The sequence below is a fragment of the Kogia breviceps genome, chromosome 17, assembly GCF_026419965.1.
Source record: "Kogia breviceps isolate mKogBre1 chromosome 17, mKogBre1 haplotype 1, whole genome shotgun sequence".
NCBI classification, from domain to species: Eukaryota; Metazoa; Chordata; class Mammalia; order Artiodactyla; family Physeteridae; genus Kogia; species Kogia breviceps.
In genome coordinates this window covers 42,494,099-42,518,187 of record NC_081326.1, presented here as the reverse complement: position 1 = coordinate 42,518,187, position 24,089 = coordinate 42,494,099, and the positions used below count along the sequence as shown (strand labels likewise).

Below are 24,089 nucleotides of genomic sequence, written 5' to 3'. Positions count from 1 at the left end.
TTTTAATATTTTTAATCTACCATCTGCTACAGTTATAAATCATATAGCTTTATTACTGATTGAAAATGTTTATTTCAAGCAGTTAAACAATCTAAGCTAAAGTAAAAACACCAGAGCAGAAACTTGATTTTTTTCTTTGCTACATTTCCAGTATGTAACAGTTGCCTGGAATAGTACCTGTAATACTACTTCACAGTTTGGACACATGAGTTTATCTTTTTCAGAAAAATGCTTCCATAAAAAAAAAAACCCACAAAGACAAATAAAATCAAAGAAAAAATAATCTAAAAGAGGGTCCAAAAATTTTTTTAAATAGTAAGCAGATAAGGAGATGGGTAGATGGATAGATGATGGATTTCTTCAACAAACATTTATTTGTTGAATATGTACCAGACAATTTCCAAGAGCTGGAGACACAACTGGTCTTTTTTAAAGTTACCACTTACTGAGTTTGGAGTACTATCAAAAAAGAATAGCCACTATCTTCTGAAAAGGTTATTATTCCTTTATCTGTCTGATGGACATCTAAGTTGTTTTCAACTTTTTGGCCATTGTAAATAGTGCTTTCATGAAGACTCAGGTACATCTATTTCCTTGAGTTCAGTCTTCAATTCTTTTTAGTATATACCTAGGATTGTGATTGTTTGGTCATATGATAATTCTACGTTTAACTTTTTGAGGAACTGCCAGTTTTCCACAGACTACACCATTTTACATTCCCACCAGTCTTCCCATTTGTTTTTAACCAACTCCAACTACAATTCCACCAGTCTCAAATCTCTGTTCTGGTCAAAATCACCAGTAATTTCAACATTGACAAATCCAGTGAATCCATTCTCACAAATGACCTACTCCCTCCACTATGAAACATTTATGGCACTTAGCTTCCAAACAGGTTGGTTTGCACGTACATCACTAGTCACTTATTTTCAGTTTCCCTCACTGACTTGTCCAAAACCAAACTCCTGAAATTTATCTCAAACCTAATCCTCTCATAGTACTGCTCATCTCAGAAAATCAGAATTCAACCCTTCCAGTTGCTCAGGAGCCTTCCATGGATCTTTTTATTTCATGTATGTCAATCAATAAAATCTATCAGGAAGTCCTGTACTCTTGACCTTCAAAATACATCCAAAATCTAATTACTTTTTACCAACTCCACTTGCTAACACCCTAGGTCCAAGCCATTATCATCTCTTGCTTGAAAATTGCAATCCTCTCTGATCTCCTTACTTCTACTTTTGTCCCTTTATAATCTTTTCTCAACAAAGCAAACAGAGTTGATGCAACTTAAAACATAATTCGGATCCTCCTGTAACTACTATGCTTAAAATTGTCCAAAACCTCCCTATCTAGTCCAAGATTAATGATAAAGTCCCTAAAATGACCTACATGGTTTCACAATTTATTGACCTCTCCCAACCCCATAACCTCTCTGACCTGATTTTGTACTACTTCCACATTAGCTCACTTTTCTCTAGCCCCACCAGCCTCCTTGCTGTTACCTGAACTTTGGGAGTCTCTACATTTGCTATTCCTAGAATGTTCATTCCCACGTATCTGCAAAGCTTCTTCTTTTGCAAGTCTTTACTGAAATATCCACTTCCCATTAAGGCCTTCCCTGATCACCCTCTTTTATTTATTTATTTATTTTTTTAACTGGAGTATAGTTGATTTACAATGTTGTGTTAGTTTCTGCTGTACAGCAAAGTGAGTCAGTTATACATATAGATATATCCACTCTCTTTTAGATTCTATTCCCATATAGGTCATTACAGAGTATTGAATAGTTTCTTGTGCTATATAGTGGGTTCTTATTAGTTATCTATTTTATATATAGTAGTGTGTATATGTCAATCCCAATCTCCCAATTTATCCCTCTCCTGCTCTTTCCTCCTTGGTAACCATAAGTTTGTTTTGTACATCTGTGACTCTTTCTGTTTTGTAAATAGGTTCATTTTGCAAATAGGTTCATTTATACCATTGCAAATAGGTTCATGTATAACATTTTTTTAGATTCCACATATAAGTGATATCATATGATAGTTATCTTTCTCTATCTGACTTATTTCACTCAGTTTGACACCTGATCACCCTCTCTTTTTTTTTAATATATATACACACACATACTGTTTATTACATATATACATATGGTTTACTACAGGGTACTGAATAGTTTCCTGTGCTGTACAGTAAGACCCTGTTGTTTATCCATCCGATATATAATAGTTTGCATCTGCTAATCCCAAACTCCCAATCCATCCCTCCCCCATCTAACCCTTGGCAACCTGATCACCCTCTTTTCAACTGCAAAACTCCCCTCCCATTTAGTGGAAGCATTCGCTATTCCTCTTTCCTTTTCTTTTTTTCTACATAACCCTTATCATCAACGGGTATATTATATATCTTATTTGTTTATAATAATAATTTACATTTTAAGAGGCAGAGATTTATATCTGACCTGTTCACTGTGAACTCCAGAGACAAAACAATGCCTGGTACCTAGATGGCACTAATATGTATTTGCTGAATGAATTAGATACTGTTCAGGAATATTAAATGTGTGATAATACTATTATAAAAAGTCAAGAAATAACCTAAAATTAAGTATTGGTTATAGCTGAGGGACAGAGAGGACAACATATGATCAAAGAAGAACATATTATACTTTTTAAAATAAAAGGATGTTTACCTTATTACTGTTTAACCTGAAAACACCTATTGTATAATTTCTTTTTTGAGAATGTATTTTATATGCATTTGTTAGTGGAGGAAGTACTCAAAGTATTTTAAACAATGCTGAAAAACAGAGTTAGATCAAGATCTAGATAATAAAAAAAAAACTGGACTATCTTAAAGAGAGGTGAGGAAAGAGAGAAAATGTATATAAACAATGCTTTAAAGGAATTTTGTAATGAAAAGACAACACAGAGATGAACAGTAGCTAGAGGGGTACATGAAGTCATGGGAGTTTTTTTATGTGCATTTCTTGTTTAATGGAAATACTAAGGAGTCTCTGTATGACAACTGAAAGATTCAGTAGGGAGAGAAAAACTTTTCCATGAAGCTATTAAAAAAGGAAAGTGGAGAAGGCCTTAAGAAGACAAAAAGAGACCAAAATTCAGATATTTCAGATGAAGGGACATATAATTTTATGAAGTAAAGATTGTTAGACTCTTGTCTCACATCTACTAAGTGTAAAATAAACTAAGCCGCATTCTTACTAGAAGTCAAAATTTAAGCATTAAAGTTGAGAGATAAACAGCAAAAAAAAAAAAAAAAAGGAAACCTACTTTGAAAGTCACAGTTGCCTTTGTACAATAAAATCCTATAGAAACAACGGGATCCTTCAAAGTCTGTGCTTTCTGTTGATGTGTGGTTGATGTAGGATCATTCCCAAGGTAGTCTTCCTCACCATCATCATAACTCACAATTGCAGGCACAAATGACCAGGCCCATGATACCCATCCCTGTGGCTGCTCATCCTCTTGCTGTGAATACAGCTCTTGGCCTTTGTACTGAGCAGGATACTGCATATCTACTCGTGTTTCATCTTCAGCACCTATCAATCAAAATAAAGTCATTTTAAATAAAGGGAATTAAAGCAAGAGGACAATTAGGAATTTAAATTATGTAAAAGTTTCTCCCACGATTCTTTCTACATATAAAGTATGAACAAGTCATACATTGGATATTGTTATTTGAAACCAATAATTTAGCATTACCATCTTCAAGTTTCTATATATTGTACTGTATAAATCTCCTTTCATAGTCCACAATGTTATATGGGGAGTTTATTACATACTTTTAAATGTGTTTGATAAAAACAAAGAATAAATTCATTCTTTAGGATTTCCCTCATTAATTTAAACAACAACAACAACATATAACCTACCTTCCAAAAATAAGGCTAAGGTGCTGAAAAACTGACTTTTCTCAGAAATGTAATATCAGAAAAATCCAAGAAAAGTTCTTGATTTCCTGATGCACCCAACAGAGAAGGAGAATGGCAAGTATTCCTAGGCAGAATGTGCCCCCACCAAGAAAAGAATTATCCCAAAGAATGAAAGTAAATGTTATAAGGGAACTATTCTCATATGTAGTTAAGAAAAATAATAGTGACTTTCTTATTACTGAATAACATCTTTCCTATTCTATAGATGAAAAATTATAGCAAAGAACTTTTATGTGGTTACAAATTGGCAGACTAAGGATTTAGATTCCAACCACTGTAACTTATTCCACCTTTGTAAGACAAAATCCATCAAGGTCCCTTAATGTTATCTAACAATACAAACAAAAGAGGCAGATCATCATGGAATTTAGGGAAGAAATTACTTTTTAAAAAATTCATGGTATAAGCACCCTCCAGCAGATTCAAACATATCTACCCTTCACTGATAAATCAATAAATAGACACACTCCATTAAATATCATCCTCATTCAGATTCACTTCCAGGTTTTCTGGTGAGAAAAACTTTGTAACTTTTTTAATTCTCATGACAGGAGACTCTTGGAACATCGTACACTTTTAGGTCATGACACATGGCTATTGACCTCTTTCATCTGGGACAAAAAAGACTTGATAAATAGTAACTAGAGTACCTAAAATACAGTACTAAGAGACCTTAGCCATTTTACTTCAAAATAAATTATAAAACTTACAAATCCAGAGAACATTTTACTTGATCTTCATATCTTGCTATTAACCATAAATATCATATAAGTTTCTACTGGGGAATAAATAAAGCTTGTTATTAACTGTCCCTTGTAAGATCTCAAATTGGACATCATTAGTGAATATCATCTTGCTTGTAAGACAAAAAGTCAGGTTAGCTCAACCCAGGACCAGGCTGGGTCCAAAGAGATGGACTCTAGACCTCTCTTGTCAAAACCAATAAACAGGAGGAGTATCCCACTGCTTGATCTTTTGAAACAAAAGAAAGAAACATCACTTAGAGAAGTCTAAGAAATCAGTCACTATAATTAATACTTAATATTAATTAAAAATTAAGAGGGATTTTTGATGAAAGATGGTTTTGAAGTTCTAAATCTTTGCTTACTGCCTTGTAAAAAGAATGAATTGTGACCTGGAAAAGAAAAAAGCATCTCTGTGATCTCTGGTCAGAATTCTTAAAATACTCTTTGCCCTTGGAATGGTGTATCCTAACATCCTTAGTTGAGAAAACAGAGTATTGAGTCCAGGCAGACTGAGGTGGCTAGAGTTTGCAGGGCAGAGTACCAAACAAGAAAGACCTGTTCAGGGTGAGAGCTCCGGAGACCTGGAGAGGGTCCCACTCCAGTCCTCACCTAAGTATTAATCAGTTTCAGGTAAGGAAACTACTGAGGCCATGAAAAGAACCACCAGAAAGGGGCAAAGAAAAACATCCCCAAGACATAAACAGAATTGGGGAAAGACACCAAGGCATATTAAAATCAAGGCACTTAAAACTTTCCGAGAAAAGGTTCACTGGCTTCACCAGAGTGTCAAAGGAGTCCATAGCACACACAATAAAAGGTTAAAGATCTCTGCTTTAGACAGATGAAAAAACTAATTCAGACTCATCTGGAAGCATGCAACCCTCTTTTTAACATCCATAAACAAACAAATAAACATCTACTCACCTTCTTAGATCACAAAAAAGAATAGTTACAAAGGAAAATTTTGAAAAATACATTTGATCAAAATTTAAAACTCTGCTCAAGAGACACGTATTTAAAAATGAATTAGGCAACTCAGACCGGCAAAAAATACTCCCCAAGTGTATTTGACATGTATATGACAAAAGACTTGAATTCAGAATATATAAAGAACCACGTGTATGTATAACTGACTCACTTTGCTGTAGAGCAGAAACACAACATTGTAAATCAACTATACTCCAATTTTAAAAAATTAAGAAAAAAAACCCACCAATCAGTAATGAAACCCAAAAAAGGTTAAAAATAGGCAAATACTTAACATAAACTTCACAAAGATAGATATATTAATTGTCAATAATCACATGAAAAAAGTTCAAAATAATTGATCAGGGAAGTGCAAATTAAAACCACAATGAGCTACCACAACATATCCATCCGAATAGCTAAAAGTAAAAAGGACTGACAACAACAAATGTTGGCAAGTATATGAAGCAACTGGAACTCTCACACATTGTTGATAGGAATGTAAAATGGCACAACCACTTTGAGAAAACAACCTGGTAGTTTCTTTAAAAATATATACGTGTGTGTGTGTGTGTGTGTGTGTGTGTGTGTGTGTGTGTGTGTGTATAACTTAACAAATTCCACTCTTAGGCATTTACCCAAGAGAAAGAATAGCACATGTCTATAAGAGACTACCAGAAGAATGTCCAGAGCATCTTTATTTATAATAACCAAAACTGGAAATAGTTCAAGCATCCATCAACAGAGGAATGGCTAAATAAACTATGTTATATTCATATGGTATAGGGATACAATGTACCTAGCAATAAAAAGGAAAGAAATACTGATATATAGAACAACACAGATGAATCCCCAAAATACGACGATTTTAGGGCAGTGAAAATACTCTGTATGATACCATAATGATGGATACATTTGTCCAAACCCATAGAATGTACAACAGCAAGAGTGAACTTTAACTAATATGGACTCTGGGTGATAATGATGTAGGTTCCTCAATTGTGACAAATATATCGCTCTGGAGGGAATGCTGATAATGGGGGAGACTATGCGCATATGAGAGCAGGGGTATATGGGAAATCTCTGTACCTACCCTTCAATTTTGCTGCAAATCTGCAACTGCTCTAAAAATTGTCTTAATAAAAAGTTTTTTAAAATTAAAAGTAAGAAACAATATTATGCTTAATGAAAGAATCCTTTCACAAGAGAATTCATACTATATGATTCTATTTATATGAAATTCCAGAATCAGCAAAAACCAATCCATGATTTTTTAAAGATTCAGAACAGGGTTTTCTTGAGTGGAGTGGGGGTGGGCAGGTAGCTGGAGCAGGGGGATGATTGGAAACAGGCATGAGATAACCTGGTGAGATGTTAATGACCCATATCTTAATGGGTGTTTTGCATCACACACGCATACTCACTTCTCAAAACTTCTTAAATAGTATACTTAAGATTTATGCATTTCACCTTGTGAATTTAATCTTCAAAAAAAGAAAAAGAACCATCAATAAACATAAACTCTAGTTAATGATATGCTGCTGAAGTCTAGGGGTACGGTATACTGATGTCCATAACTTACCTTAAAAGGCATGAGAAACTGGTTGAATTGATGGAGAGAAAATGGTGTTAGATGAACAGATATATGATACAGCAAATGTGACAAAATATTAATTGTAGAATCTAGATGATGAGTATGTGGGTGTCCACTGTATAATATTCATTCAACTTTTCTATATATTTGAAATTTATCTTAATAGCATGGTGAAAAAAATTAACTGAGCAGCTTCTATATGCTAGGTTTTGTTCTAGGTGTTAGGCAATGAATTGCTAGGACAGGAACAATGTCTAACAGGAATTTGCTGCCTAGTGTGACATGAAATAAAATGTTTTATATCTATATATGCTTATTAATGTTCCCTAAGCTTTTTTTAAGGTGATAAAATTTTTTTATTAAGCTATAATTTAAATACTATAAAATCTGGCCTTTAAAAGTATACCATTCAGTGGTTTTTAGTGTAGCCACAAAGTTGTACAACCATCATCACTATCTAATTTTAGAGTATTTTCATGTTCTAAGAAACATGAAACTCCAAGAAGAAAACCTCTACCCATTAGCAGTCACCCTCCATTCCCTCCTCCCCACAAGCCCAAGTTACTAATCTCCTTTCTGCTTCTACAGAACTGGCTATCATGGACATATCATATCAATGAAATCATACAAGATGTTCCTTTTTGACTGGCTGCTTTCACTTAATGTTTTCAAAGTTTAGCATGTATCAGTATTTCATTTCTTTGTATGGTTGAATAATATTCCAATGTACAGATACACCACAACTGTTTATCTACTCATCAGCTGATGGACATTTAGGTTATTAAACTTTTTGGTTATTAAGAATAATGCTGCCATGAACATTCACATACAAGTTTTTATGTTAGACATATGTTATCAACTCTCTGTCATATAACCTTAGGAATAGAACCCTACCTAGGCTCATATGGTAACTCTATGTTCAACTTTTTGACAAACCAGATTGTTTTCCATTCCCACCAGCTATACATAAAGGTTCCAATTTTCCCACATCCTTGCCAACACTTATTATGTGTCTTTTTTATTATAACTACACCGGTTAGTGACTGTAAAGCAGTATCTCACTGTGGTTTAGATTTGTATTACCCCTCATGACTAATGATATTGAGCATATTTTCATGTGCTTGTTGGATACCTGTATATCTTTTCTGGATACATGTTTATTCAGGTCTTTTGACCATTTTTTTTTTTTTTTGTGGTACGCGGGCCTCTCACTGTCATGGCCTCTCCCATTGCGGAGCACAGGCTCCGGACACGCAGGCTCAACGGCCATGGCTCACGGGCCCAGCCGCTCCGCGGCATGTGGGATCTTCCCGGACCGGGGCAGGAACCCGTGTCCCCTGCATCAGCAGGCGGATTCTCAACCACTGCGCCACCAGGGAAGCCCTGACCATTTTTTAATAAGATTATTTGTTCCTAAGTTTTAAATGCCCTTTTCTAAAGGGCATTCAAACTATGGAAGTTAATCATCATCTTCTCCAAATTTTTCCTGAATCTCAGAACCAACACAAGTCAAAGCCAATCATCCCGTGCACCATTTTTCTACTTCAGATCATTCATACCTTTATTAAATCAAACATCTTATCATTCTACCATACATCATGGTTAAATAACTGTTCACATGTCTGTCCACTCCACTGTGTATTAAGATTTTAAGGGAAGAGAATTTGTCTCTATTTTCCCACATTTCTTTATCTCTACATTCTACCACATTCCCAGCAATGTCTTACACACAGTAGGCTTTAGTAAAAGTATAATGAATTGAATAAATGAAATTAACCCACTAAGTATCTTTCAATGAAGTATATACTTCTTTAAGTAATGCTCCAATTAATCAAGTAGGTATCTTTCAATGAAGCATATAATTAGGTATAATTATAGTCAATTATAATTACATATAATAACTAAGTATAAATAACTTAATTAGTTATAATATCTCTTGCTGAGACTTTGCAGAAGAATTATCAATATAGTTGTTCCTTGAACAACAAGGCAGTTAGGGGTGCAAGTTAAAAATCCAGATATAACTTTACAGTCAACCCTCCATCATATTCACAGTTCTGCATCTGAGGATTCAACCAACCGTGTATCATGTAGTACTGTAGTACGTATTTACTGAAAAAATCTTGTGTACAAGTGGACCTTGCGCAGTTCAAACCCATGTTGTTCAAGGGTCAACTGTACTATAATTTACTAGGAAATCTTGAAGTTGGACTGCCTTAAATTTTATGTAATGTATATTCCAAACACTTATGCCTATTAGAAATATTCAAGTTTTTTTTTTTTTTTTTTTTTTTTTTTTTTTTTTTTTTTTTTTTTTGCAGTATGCGGGCCTCTCACTGTTGTGGCCTCTCCCGTTGCGGAGCACAGGCTCCGGACGCGCAGGCCTAGCGGCCATGGCTCACAGTCTTAGTTGCTCTGCGGCATGTGAGATCTTCCCGGACCAGGGCACGAACCCGTGTCTCCTGCATTGGCAGGCGGATTCTCAACCACTGAGCCACCAGGGAAGCCCTCAAGTTATTTTTAACATGTAGATAAAAGAAAGAATAGTACGCAAAATGTAGGAAAGAAAAAAATTAGTGTCAAACAAGCAAAATAAAATCACCCCATCATATTAGAACACTGCAAAACATAATCTAATGTTGTAGTTTTCGAAGTTTCACAATACTGAAAACACTTTGTAAAAACAATAGTTATAAAATAAAAGTTTTTGTTATATTTACCTGTAATGTTTCCTAACATATCTTTATTGTGACAGGTAGACTCTTCTGTTTCTCCATCTTTAAAATTTCCTATTTCTCCATAGTAAAGAGCAATCCCAAGTTGCATTATACGGATAAACATAGGCAATTGTTGATCAGTGATAGAAAGTTTCAAACTCTCTACTAAGGTATGAATCTGTATTTTGAAAAAAAAAACAAAAACATCAACAAAAGCATATTCCAAGAGAGTACCATTTAACATAAGTAGAGAAATGTTAAGTCTTAAAATGGAATACCATAGGAGAAACAGTAATGTCCCAACATTTCTAATATTTAAGCCAAAATAATAGCTTAAAATCTTAGGAATTTAAACAGATTTTTCTATGATGATCAATACACTTTATTTTATTTTATTTATTTTTTAAATAAATTTATTCATTTTATTTATTTTTGGCTGCATTGGGATTCGATGCTGCGCACACGTTTTTCTCTAGTTGTGGCGAGCGGGGGCCACTCCCCGTTGCGGTACATGGGCTTCTCATTGCAGTGGCTTCTCCTGTTGTGGAGCACGGGCTCTAGGCACACGGGCTTCAGTAGTTGTGGTTAGCAGGCTCAGTAGTTGTGGCTCGTGGGCTCTAGAGCGCAGGCTCAGCAGTCGTGGTGCACGGGCTCAGTTGCTCCACGGCATGCGAGATCCTCCCACACCAGGGATTGAACCCGTGTCCCCTGCGTTGGCAGGCAGATTCCCAACCACTGTGCCACCAGGGAAGCCTTGATCAATACACTTTAGATAGAAACTATATTAATCCAAACTATATAGTGGAAATAGAAATGATAATGAAAAGATACAGTCACACTGGATTTCCAGATAACTTTTCCCAAAACTTTTTGTTACCGAAATACCCACCTTATAATGTTAAGAGTACGACAGTACTCCAACAAAAACCATAAAAATCTCTGTCACAACTAAGAATAAAAGTTTCATGTCATTTTAGTAAGACTTTAATCACCCTTTTCAGCTTTATGAACCAAAAAGAATACACACACATCCTAAAAACATATGTTAAATGAGTAAATTACTAACATTATAACTATGTAAGTATGCACATGATAAAATGATTATTGTCAAATATGGAAAACCAAGTGAAAACATGATCAGGAATATTTCTCAAACAAACTTGAAATAAAAGATTTAAACATGGTATAAAATTTATAACATGAATCAATTATAAGAAATAAGATTAATTACTATCAACAGGGCACAAAGCACTCTACGTTCTTATAGAATGAGACAACAATAAAATATAAAGACAGCCTCAGTGTAATGATTTCCTGCTGTTACATAAAAATGGAATAAAACCAATTAAGCCATAAAGTCAAGTCTCTTGGAAGGTTTATTTTAACTAACTGGTATTTGAGTGTCTATGAAACATGAAAAAGAAGTAATGGTAATCATCATATTTTTAGGGCTAAAGGCACAAAAAATTGTACTTGAAGGGGGAAGACAGTTGTGTGGGGAGGTGTAAATTACCATATTCAAATATAAGTACAGGTTTCTTAAAACTGACTTAAAAATCATACACTGAATAGACCCTGAAATGGGGGACAGGCTAAGGGGGCGGGTACCGCAGGCCTGCCAAGCTCTTCTTCAATTTGAGATTTCTCTGCCATACCCTTTAAATAACATACGGCACCAATAGCACCCGTGATAAGCTGTCTTAGCAAAACCGTTGTCAACTCTGTGTGCATGTATGTATGTACGTGCTTAAAATATTATACACACCAACATATATATCTTTAACATACATATTTTACACACTATATATATATATATATACATGTAAATATCTTTAAAATCAATAAAGTTAACCCACAATAGAAAAACTGACAAAGAACCTGAATGAATTTTTCAAAGAGAAAATAATGGCCAGTGAACATATTTTCAAAAATCTAAGTTTGATAATAATCAAATAAATATTAATTTATATTATTTTTGATGAACAGGGTGGCTTTTTAAAAACATGATCATATTTAAGGATAGCAGGAATGTAATACAGGCACTCCCCTAATGTTCATGAACATATACATTGGTTAAACCTTTCTGGAAACAATTTTGCAGTACAGATTACAGGCCTTAAAATAGTTTTAACCCATTAATAAGATATATGCAATTACAGAAATCTCTCCTAAGGAATTAATCAGAGATGTGGTCAAAGATTTATGTGTAGACTTTCATTCCTCTGAAAAACTGTTAAGAAAAAGTAAATTTTCAAAAACAGGGGAAATGTTAAATAAATTACATACCCTAAGCTCTACATCTCATAGATGATACAATCTCTTAAAACATATTTCTCACAAAAGATAGAAAATTACAAAAAGCCCACCCAAAATACAAATAAACTCAAAAGCCACTTGAACATATGTGGGAGTCTTAGACAAATAATTAGGGTGTCTGGAACATTCTGGGAAATTCCCTGTCTTTGAGGTGATCAATGAGGTTAACCATGTCCCTTTAATACTTATTTCCAAACACTAAGAGTTGGAAGAATGATGGGTCTAATTCAAAACAGTAAATCTTACATCACAGTAGTATTTAAAAAAAAAAAACCTCAAAATTTAATTTCAGTTAAGCATAATGGTACCTCACACTCAGTGATTACCAAAGTCAAAAACCACCTGTCAACAAGCTTATTTATATTAAGGTACTTTTTACAATAAAATGTCATGGCTAGTCAGTTTTGAGAAAAACTTATATGCCAACACTAAGTTTTCCTCAAGTTCACTTATTTTTACTTTCCTCTAAGTTAGCCACATCCTAGAATGGACAATTAAATCTGTACTAATGATCAATAAGATTTTTTTATATAGTAAGGCTTCCCTATACCCATTATTTGCTTTCCAAATATATCTTGAATCCACCCTTAACATTCCCCAACTTTACTAGCAGATTCAAGGTCAAAGAAGGAAAGTAAGTCCATTGTCCTGAGACAGCGGCATAATTACTTTTGAATTAATACTTCTCCATGCTTATCTTTGCCTAAGAAGCTAATTCAAAAATAGAAGGAAAAAGTAACAGAATTTAAACAATGTGCACTGTACGATGCATAAGGAAAAAAAAAACATACTCATGACTGAGCACTACCAAAGAAAAATGGGTGGATTTCATATATAAATACAAATTTAAGTACAATAAAGCTACATAAAATAGCAAGTGTTTTATGTTTTAAAAACCACAATGTAAAAATAATAAATAATTTATAGAGCCATGCCCAAACAGGCACAGTAGTCAATCCCAGTGTTCAGACTTGGGTCTGGCTTTTCCATTATAGTACAAAAGCCTGTAATTCAATAATAAAAATTCATTCCACATTAAAACTTAGTTAACAAGATCACAAGTCACTGTGTGAATTCTTCTTCAAAGACAGATAAATAGGTAGACAGACAGACAAGAGGTACAGAAAACTGTTATGCAATAAAAGAACACAAAATTTACACTTAGAGAATAACTACACATATTAAAAATATTTACCAGTACCCTGGAGAACAAAATGAAGCAACCGACAAAGGATTAATCTCCAAAATTTACAAGTAGCTCGTGCAGCTCAATATCCAAAAAACAAACAACCCAATCCAAAAATGGGCAGAAGATCTAAACAGACATTTCTCCAAAGAAGATATACAGATTGCCAACAAACACATGAAAGAATGCTCAACATCATTAATCATTAGAGAAATGCAAATCAAAACTACAATGCGATATCATCTCACACCAGTCACAATGGCTACAAACAATAAATGCTGGAGAGGGTGTGGAGAAAAGGGAACCCTCATACACTGTTGGGGTAAATTGATACAGCCACTCTGGAGAACAGTATGGAGGTTCCTTAAAAAACTAAAAATAGAACCACCGTATGACCCAGCAATCCCACTACTGGGCATATACCCTGAGAAAACCATAATTCAAAAAGAGTCATGTACCAAAATGTTCATTGCAGCTCTATTTACAATAGCCAGGACATGGAAGCAACCTAAGTGTCCATCAACAGATGAAAGGATAAAGAAGATGTGGCACATATATACAATGGAATATTACTCAGCCATAAAAAGAAACAAAATTGAGTTATTTGTACTGAGGTGGATGGACCTAGAGTCTGTCATACAGAGTGAAGTGAGTCAGAAAGAGAAAAACAAATACCATATGCTAACACATATATACGGAATCAAAAAAAAAAAAAAGTGGTCAGGAAGAACCTAGGGGCAAGACGGGAATAAAGGTGCAGACCTACTAGAGCATGGACTTGAGGACATGGGGAGGGGGAAACATATGGACATATATACACTACCAAATGTAAAATAGCTAGTGGGAAGCAGTCGCATAGCACAGGGAGATCAGCTCGGTGCTTTGTGACCAGCTAGAAGGGTGGGATAGGAGGGTGGGAGGGAGGGAGACCAAGAGGGAAGAGATATGGGGATATATGTATATGTATAACTGATTCACTTTGTTATAAAGCAGAAACTAATACACCATTGGAAAGCAATTATATGCCAATAAAAACGTTAAATAAATAAAAGCTCGTCTAAAAACAAAAAAAAAGACATTACTGAAAAATTTCCATTGACATAAAATTGTAATTACATTTTGAAACCACAGATAAAAGGCTAAAATTTCCTAAACCAATAAACTAAGATATTAGGTAAGCAAATTTAAGTCTTGTAAAGTTACCTAAGAAAGATAAGGGTCAATAACTATTGCTATCTCATAAACAATTTATAAGGATTGAAATAAAGATTGACCTTCAGTCCACCATGGATATAAATACACTTTTTGATATGATCTCTTCTATCTACTTGAAGAGAAAAACACTAATCAGGTGGACAAACTAAAAAAGAAACTACAGTCGCAAAAAAAAAAAAAAGTTCTCCCCAAAATACCTCTATTAGAACACACAATACAAAAAGTTATAATATGTAACAAATACATAAAAGTTATAAATAAAACATTTTTATAAAAAATAATGGCTTATATATTTATGAGGTTAATTTCTTCTTTACTTTTTAATAATAATTAGCATGTATGAAAGTCAATAAGGTAGAAACATGCAACTCAACCATTAGAAAAAGAAATACCTACTTTAATAACAGATGGCATCTTGGAATTTAGGTTATCATATGTAAAATGCAGACGTGTTCTGAAGGAACATTTGTACAATAAAGGATCCTGGTAAAATTCTATTTTACCACTAGCATTTCGTTTATCAAGACAAACTGTACAGTCGGAAAAATTGATAACCTTTCTCAGCACCAGATCAGTTGCTAAAAAGGAAAGAAAAACATTTTAAGTAAAAAGGAAAGTTAGAGGAAAAAATGTCAATTATTTATTAGTATAATAGTAATAAAAATAATAGCAGAAATAAGATAATAGTGCATTTAATACATGATGTCAGAACCTATAAAAGAACTTTTCATTTATTATATCATTTAAATCTTCCAACAACCTTAGGCACAATAATCCCCATTTTATGCACAAAGAATCAAATAGAGCCTAAAGAAACGAAGCAGCTTGCCCCCAATTTGCTTGACACCTAACTACAAATTTAAGACAAACTTTATGAAAAATTTTGCTACATTTCACTATCTTCAATGGAATATTAAATAACAATAAAATAAAATTCTTGAAAAACCATATTAAAAAAATATTTTGAGTAACAGTCACTCATTTAACATTTATTTTACACTGAAAAACTTACTGCTACTCTCAAAAACTGCACTCTTCAGTATGGTAGCCACCATCAATACGGTGTTATTTAAATTTATCTATGAATTAACTAAAATTATATAAAACTAAAATTTCAGGTCCTTGGTTACATTAGGCACATTTCATGTACTCAAAAGCCACATACAGTTAGTGGCTAACGTACTGGACAGTAAAAATTAAAACATTTCCATCATCATATTCCATCAGAATATTCTAGTGGCCAGCACGCCTCTAAATAATAACTAATGAAGAAATTACAAAGTTACCAGTAATGGTATAAAGTTTGTTTTCAAGGGAATAAAAATGGAAACAATTGCTGGTAAAGTATAAAACTAGAAAATAAAACCTTTTGCAAATTTATTCCTAACTAATAAGCAATTCCTAGGTAAACATTAGGCCCAAATCTACTTGGTCAGTGACTTTCAGCTAGCAACTATCCACATGCTATGGCCATGGGAATCTTCAAAACCATAAACTATACTTTCTATTTCTGAGTATATCCTGGCAACCTCTAATTAATTCAACATTTAATTTTCTTCTCTTTTTTTGGATTTAAGTTTTTAAGAAGTATAAAGAGTATGCACATGTATGAAAACAGTACAGTTTTATTCAGCAAATAAATTTCAAATTTGTTAGTTGAAAAACACAAACTTACCATAAAATTTCATTTTACATAGTATATAAATGATTTAGTTACTGTTAGTATATACATGTACATAAATTAAAGAAATTATCATAATAGGACAAGAAATGAAAGAAACCAGCTAGATGCTTCCTTCCCTCTCTTTATAATACTTATAATTCACTGAGTATTTGCTATTAGACACTACACTAAATCTTTTACATCCATTATCTCTTATAATATTTATATGGAGCTGTTTAAAAGCTGTGGAACAAAGGCACAGTAAGGGTAAATAATCTGTAATGTTAGACAGTTTATAAAGAACAGAGGTGTAATTCAACCTCTGACAACCTTACTCCAGAGCATATGTTCTTATCCATTATATTATAAGAATATAAAGTGATCATATTTCAAGGATGTCCTAGAAAATTTTTCAGTTAGAGAGGAAATCATTAAGCTTTGAAAAATATTTTTCTTAAACATGAATATAACAGGAACTATCTTGAAAAAATACAAAATGAATTCTGGTTCTGGTACTTACTTTACATAACATACTACAATTTAATCTATAAAATGAGGATAATAACTATGTCTATCTAACAAGCACTGTGGAAAATGATTCTGCATTATTTTGAAAATGTGAATATTTGCATATCCTCCCAACTAACAAACCCATTCCTAAGTACTATATATGTCCTAAAGAAATGCTTACATATATGCATTATGTTTTCAAGATTCATCCATGTTTTAGCATGTATCAGGACTTCATTCCTTTTTACAGCACTTTTTTAAAGCAATTAAATCATAAAATTTAATACAGCAGTTAATTCTAGGAGAAAGCAAGGGAATAGGACAGGGAAAAATACATTGGAAGGGGCAAACTGTTAATGTTCTAGTTACTTAAAAGGTAAGCGTTCATTATATTTTGTTATAACAAGTGTATGTTACATAAATCCTTGTAAGTACCAAATGTTGCATTAAAAATTAATAAAAGGGGAAACAGTATCTACCTCAGAAGCTAAAGGATTCAAACAAGATTAACTAAAATAAACAACAAAAACAAAAACAGCACCAGGCACAGCAGTTAACAAGCACTCAATAAATGGAAAATACTCTTTGCTGTCTTTAACACCACCATCATCATGAGCTTTCATGTGGTATCATATGTGACTCTCATAAATACACTGGTAGGTTGGCAGTAATGACAATTCACATTTACAAATGACTTACCCAAGGTTGCACTAAGTTAGTGTTGGAGGGAAGATTTGAACCAAGATCCCCTAACTCCCAATCCAAGACTCTTTCTAATTCATTATAAATAACTTCCCAGAGTAATATTTGCTTTACTTCTATGTAAAAACTATGAATGACATTTCTTCCCCTAAAATGTCAACTCATTTACTCAATCCTGCATCATCCAGTTCTGTTTGTTTTCTATTTTTCATAACTTTTTATTTTGGCATTTTAACCAAATATTTCTTTCCACAGAGGATAAGAAGGAGGCATTGAAAATGTCTCAGAAACAAAGTTTGGGCCTTTGCATATGCTCTTATTTATGCCTCACAACAGAGCTGCAAGATCAGGATTATTCTTCATTATTAAAATGTGAAGGCCAAACCTTAAAGAACATACAAAAACAAAACTATATTCCAATTCTTCTAGTTCCTACTTGTATGTCCTAACAAGACAAGTTAAGTAACCTTGAGACTCAATTTCACTTTGCTTTCTTGTAACTAGGACTTAAAATATGTAATGAATATATGACTAAACGAATGAGAAAGGATATCACTTTATGGAATTGTAATGAGAATCTGAGAAAATGAATTTAAACAATAATAATAGCAGCTCATTTCCTGAGTGCTGACTATGTATAAGACACTGTTATGCTATGGTATGTATTTGAGGAAACTAAGAAGCAGTGAAGTGAAGTAACTCACCCAAGGTCATACATCTCTATGAAGTTGGGAGAGCCAGGATTCAAACTCAGGTAGTCTAACTTTAGTGCCAGCACCTTTAACAATTATGTACAATGGCGAGTCACAAATAAAAGGTGTTCACAATAGTCTCCTTACTATATTTTCCAAAACTACCCACTGCTTACCCTATCAGAACATGTATCAGCAAGTGTTGTGCCTTATTTAACTATTATGTCTTCTAACAAAACTAAGAAGCAGCACTATTTTTTTCAGAGCTCTAATTTCAAGGCTTGACACAGTGCCTACCTTCCATGTAGAACATAATAAATAAAATAATAATAAATATTTGGTAGTTATTAAATTATATTATTACTTAATAGTTTTTCTAATATAAGCAGAAGGAGAATGCAGCACATAATAAAGGAGGCTTTGGGATTAACCAAAAATCCCCAATATGCTCTGTAGTACACAAACCTAAAACATAAATCAGTCAGATACACTGTTTTGCCATTATTGAACTAAAGCAACATGTCCCCTTTCCTCTTTCACAAACATTCAAAAATTTAACTAAGTATTATTTAATTTTTATTCCTTCAACCCATAGCATTGTAAAATACTATATATAATATTTGAAGCAAGAAAGTGACAGGTAAGAAAGAATAAAAATTAATATAATTGTATGCTAAATTTTACATACGTGCATTTTTCCAGGCTGAAGGCATAAAGATTTCATTAGACTTATCCAGGAGCCTGGTGGCCCAAAAAAAGGTTTAGAATGCAAGACAACTGTTTCAACAATAGAAAAAGCTATACTCTTCTTGATGTTTACTCACCAGAAATATCCATGAATGCACGATCCCACAATTCACCTACTGTATAGCATTCTGCAGAAGTAATGTTGACTGAAAGAACAATATCATCTTCAACATATTTTAGTATGAGATTATTTATAACAATATTTACGTTATTTACAACTCGTCTAATCAGACTCTGCACATAACCTATAAAATAGGGGAAAAAAGAATCCAATTAGAAGTTAAATCTATCAATAAATAATTATTCTTAAAATGTTACTAAACTTAATGCATGTGACAGATGGGTATCATTTATCATATTTTGCAAATATGAAACTAACATTCAGATAAGTAAACAGGCTTGCCAATGAGATACAGCTAATAAGTAGCAGATCCACCCCAACAAAAACCATTACAAAGAAGTTCTAATATCATGAAGTTTCACATACTAAGAGAAACCACAGAAGCCATACCTTTTAACAACATAATTCTAGATCCCATTCAAAGATTATCCTAATCTACAAGTACTTTGTCTGATTTCCGCCTATTTTATAAACATTTTCCCAAATGAAAAATGTTACTATATACTGATTATACAATACATAAGAGGAAGAAAAGCTTCTTTAAGGTTCTTTTTTCAGCTACCATCTTCTCTTCCTACTTTAAATACCCATAAAGATATTCAAAAATGAGGCCAGGAGGAAGAAAGATAGAAGAAACAAGACCATCATAACGGATTCAACGATTTCCACTTACTAATGTATAATACTGAAACACGGAAGGGGGGAGAATATGACTGAGGAAGAAAACATAGAAAGTATTAAAGAAAGAGGGGAAAAGAACACAATGAAAAAGACAAAGGAGAAAAGTCGGGGAAGAAAGAAAATAGATAAAGCATGACGAGAATTCATAATCTCAGAAGTTTCTCACACAATAAATGTGTATAGATATATTATTGAGGAATATGATTGAAAATATAAGTGAAACTAAACCTAAACAGCATTTAAAAAGACAAAGGAGAAAAAGATTAAAAACTTTATTCAAATGCATTTTCCACTATAAAACCTATGCAAAAACTAATTAAAATTAGCTATTTCATGAAATAACTATCTGCTTATATTCTTTAAACCAGAACTTTACTGACAAAATAGAATCAACTTCTGTCAGTAACTGACAATGTTAACACCTACACTGAAGCCTGCTAGAAGAAAGCTTACTTAAATTTTATTCCAGGGCTTCCCTGGTGGCACAGTGGTTGAGAATCCACCTGCCGATGCAGGGGATGCGGGTTCGTGCCCCGGTCCGGGAGGATCCCACATGCCGCAGAGCGGCTGGGCCCGTGAGCCACGGCCACTGAGCCTGTGCATCCAGAGCCTGTGCTCCGCAACGGGAGAGGCCACGGCAGTGAGAGGCCCGCGTACCACAAAAAAAAAAAAAAAAAATTTTATTCAACCGCAAATGCTTGCAAAAACCAACTTCATTCATTACCAATGGATACAAATAGAAAAGAAATGTAGAAAGACTAAGCTCAAGTTTTTCTCATATTAGCAGCTTTGAGTGCCAATTATCATATGCTATAAAATTAACATACAAAATATCAATAAATTTAGGGAACAAATATTTTACGAGAGTAGATGCTAAAATGATGTTTAACAAATTACACTTCCAAAAGAAATTTTAAGTATCAAAATGTTCAACCTTAAAATGTATATTTCCCCCATGCTATCACTACTCAAGAGAGATGTTAAAAATGAACAGTTTCTGAAAAGTCAAGAAGCATGACTAACATTGGTTTTCCTATTTCTGAAAAACCTGTCATCAATAGAGAATTCATAAAATCCTCTTAAAAGTTTATGAGTTTTTATTGTCTCCCCTGCCCCAGAAAAAAAAAAAAAAACCTCTCAGAGACAGAACCAGAGAAAACATATAATGCAAAGTAATGAAAGAAACATAATACTATAAATGTACTGTAACTGACAGAAAACCTACTGATGGATTTTTCATCTACTTTTTAATATCTTCTCTCAGTTTCTCATAATACAAGCTGAGATGAATAAGCCAAATCACCAAAGTAAAAGAATCAAGTATCTAAAAAGAACTACTTCTACAGAAGACTATTTATGTTATCCTATTAAAACATGCAATGCCAAAGTAACAGCAACTAACCAACAGAATAAATGATACACTACCTCCTTAATCCCTCATAATAACTTAGTTCAAAGGTTGCTACAGAAAAATGTCAAAGAGCATATCTAAGAGCTCTCATCACTCCATATTTAGAGACTCCCTAGGAATACATCTGTTCAAGTGAAATAACAGTAATTCAGGTCTATTCCACAAGCATCTGAAAACGCAAGGTCACTCTGCAGATAAGAACCTCTAAGATGTCATATTAGATGGCTCTAAAACAACAGCCTCCTACTAGTCAACCTTTCCAGAAATTCTTATCATTATCCAACTCTCTCCCACTCACAAACCCAATTTCTCCAAACACATACATCTAATGCCCACTGGGCCAGAGAAAACACTATGAATTTTCATTGACTTTGTTCATGATCTTCCCTCTGTGTAGAACACTTTGTCCATTCTCCCATCTTGTTCAGGCCCAGTATGAATGTCCTCTGCCCTATATCCTCTTCTCCAATGTCCCTCACCCTACACATCAACATTAAGGAGACTGTATCACTTTTCTTGGGCTTATGTTACCTCATAAGCCTGTCATTTGTATATGTTTATGTATAATTACCTTCTCTGTTAAACTATGAAATCCTAGAGAGCAAAGATTATATCTTATTTATTTATCTGATATGATTAAATTAAATAGCATAGGGCAAATACTTGGGTTACAAACAGACAGTACTTTCAATCAGTTTATCCTAACATGGTCACTAGGAAGCCAAGTTGCTCAAAAACAGAGATTCCATGGTTGATGACTTGATTACAGCACCTAAAAACTTCCTCTTCAAATTTTTGGTGTAAAATATTTTGGGGGGTTATGCAGCATAATATAGGCAACTTATAGTTAAAGGAAAAGTTAGTTCTCTCTAATGTTCTTGCCTTTTTTGTAAGGTTGAAATTATTTCAAAACAAAACTTATTTAGAAGGTTAAGAATAAGGATTCCTTATTGGTAATGCAGTAGAGAGGTTCTATAATACAAGAATTTTTTTTTTTAATCCATCAGCTTTGGTAACTAAAAGATAACTTAGGGCAGTTACTGTAGGAGCTAAGGAAAATAGCTGTGAGTTGAAGATACTTATTACCAGTATTATTATTTAAGACAGAGAAGTTCTAAACAACTAAGGAAGGGTAAAAAAGAGAAATAAGTGTAAGTACTGACAAGAAGAACACAAAATTACCATTACATGAAGATGACTGTCCAAAAGATATAACTGAAAAATACTGAATATCGATCAGCTAACAAAATATAAAAATTTGCTATTCTTCATAACAAAATGAAAAGAGAATAAAATGGTTTTAAAAAATGATAATTCCAGGGCTTCCCTGGTGGCGCAGTGGTTGAGAATCCGCCTGCCGATGCGGGGGACACAGGTTCGTGCCCCGATCCAGGAAGATCCCACATGCCGTGGAGCGGCTGGGCCCGAGAGCCATGGCCGCTGAGCCTGTGTGTCCAGAGCCTGTGCTCCGCCATGGGAGAGGCCACAGCAGTGAGAGGCCCGTGTACCACAAAAAAAAAAAAAAAAAAAAAGATAGTTCCAGCTAGCAATAAAAGATATGAAAGCATTTTCCATCTATAGAAGTTTCAAAGAAATATTTTTTGATAATAAAAAACAGCATTGGACCAAAAATGTGCTTGTTAGAAAATACTGTTAACAAATTTTTCACAGGAAATAATTTGGTTACACATGCCAAAATCTTAAAATTACTCACAAATTTTGATTTTATAGTTGATAAGAATTTCTCCTAAGGAAATACAGAGGTGTGTGCAAAGATTTACCTACCAGTATGTTTGTTAAAGCATTTTACAAAACAGAAAATGAAAAATAACCTATATAATAAACAAAAAGGGACTGATTAAACAAACTATGGAACAGTTACACAATGTAATACATGCCAATGATTAAAATAACATTGTGAAAAAATTAATGTCCTTGAAACATGTTCCTAACATTAAAAAACACAAACTACAAAAAAAAGTATATGTGTATGTGCACACATACACATAAAGAAACAAGTCTCTAAAAGGTTGTACATCAAAATGTTAACGGGTTCCAGGTTCTGGGTAAGATAAAGTAAGCACATTCCACTCTTCCTCACTGAAGGTAGCCAGAAAACCTGGAAAGAAAGTATGGAGCAGCTATTTCAGGACACTGAAAAGTAAATAGCAAGCACAAGAGGGGAAATAGAAGAATGAAAATCAGAGCTTACCAAAACCAAACAAATAATAAAATGGTAGAAGTAAATTCAAACATATCGGTAATTATTCTAATTTAATTGTATTGTGGCCAGAGAGGATGGTCTTTATGATAATGATTCTTTGAAATTTGTCAAGAATTCCTTTTTGACCAAGTCTTTTTCAATGTCTATACATATCCAATGTGTGCATCAAAAGAATGTACACTGTCTTATCTGCTGGGTGCAGAGTTTTACATGTATCTATAAAACAATCTTGTTAATTGTGCTACTCAAAGACCCAGTTTGGGTATTTTTTTTTTGTCTGCTTGATCTATCACATTTCAAAGATAGGTTGTTAGGTACATACAAAGCCATCATATACTTTTTGGAGAACAGTACCTTTTACTATAATTCAGCATCTATTATATACGTCCATCAATGCTTTTGCCTTAAGTTTTATTTTGCCTGATCTTTATATTATTTTTGGATAATGCTTGTCTACTATACCATTTTCCATCCTTTCATTTTCAATGTTTCTTACCTCTCCATTTTACCTCTGTGTTTTAGAAGCCACACACACCTGGACATAACCACTCCTTTCTTTTAGTATCCCAAAAATATGAATTGTGCTTTCTTAGAGCTCCTCTTTGCTTTGGTTTTGCACTGTAGTTAGTAGTTTACAAAATCT

General features: G+C 33.6%; 1 protein-coding gene across 11 annotated transcripts in view; it reads right to left on the bottom strand.

The window, feature by feature from the left end:
• The window catches only part of VPS13B (vacuolar protein sorting 13 homolog B), a 774,679-nt gene that overhangs the window by 694,090 nt on the left and 56,500 nt on the right, over nt 1-24,089 (bottom strand). For all 11 annotated transcript variants that reach the window (XR_010837425.1, XM_067017180.1, XM_067017176.1 and 8 more), the window contains exons 5-8: nt 19,087-19,254; nt 15,092-15,273; nt 9,982-10,156; nt 3,294-3,562 (exon numbers count right to left, since the gene is read on the bottom strand). Coding sequence is in view for 10 of the 11 variants with exons in the window: in XM_067017180.1 (XP_066873281.1) it covers nt 3,294-3,562; nt 9,982-10,156; nt 15,092-15,273; nt 19,087-19,254 (794 nt within the window). In the remaining variant the exon portion in view is untranslated. The remainder of the gene's footprint in view (nt 1-3,293; nt 3,563-9,981; nt 10,157-15,091; nt 15,274-19,086; nt 19,255-24,089) is intronic.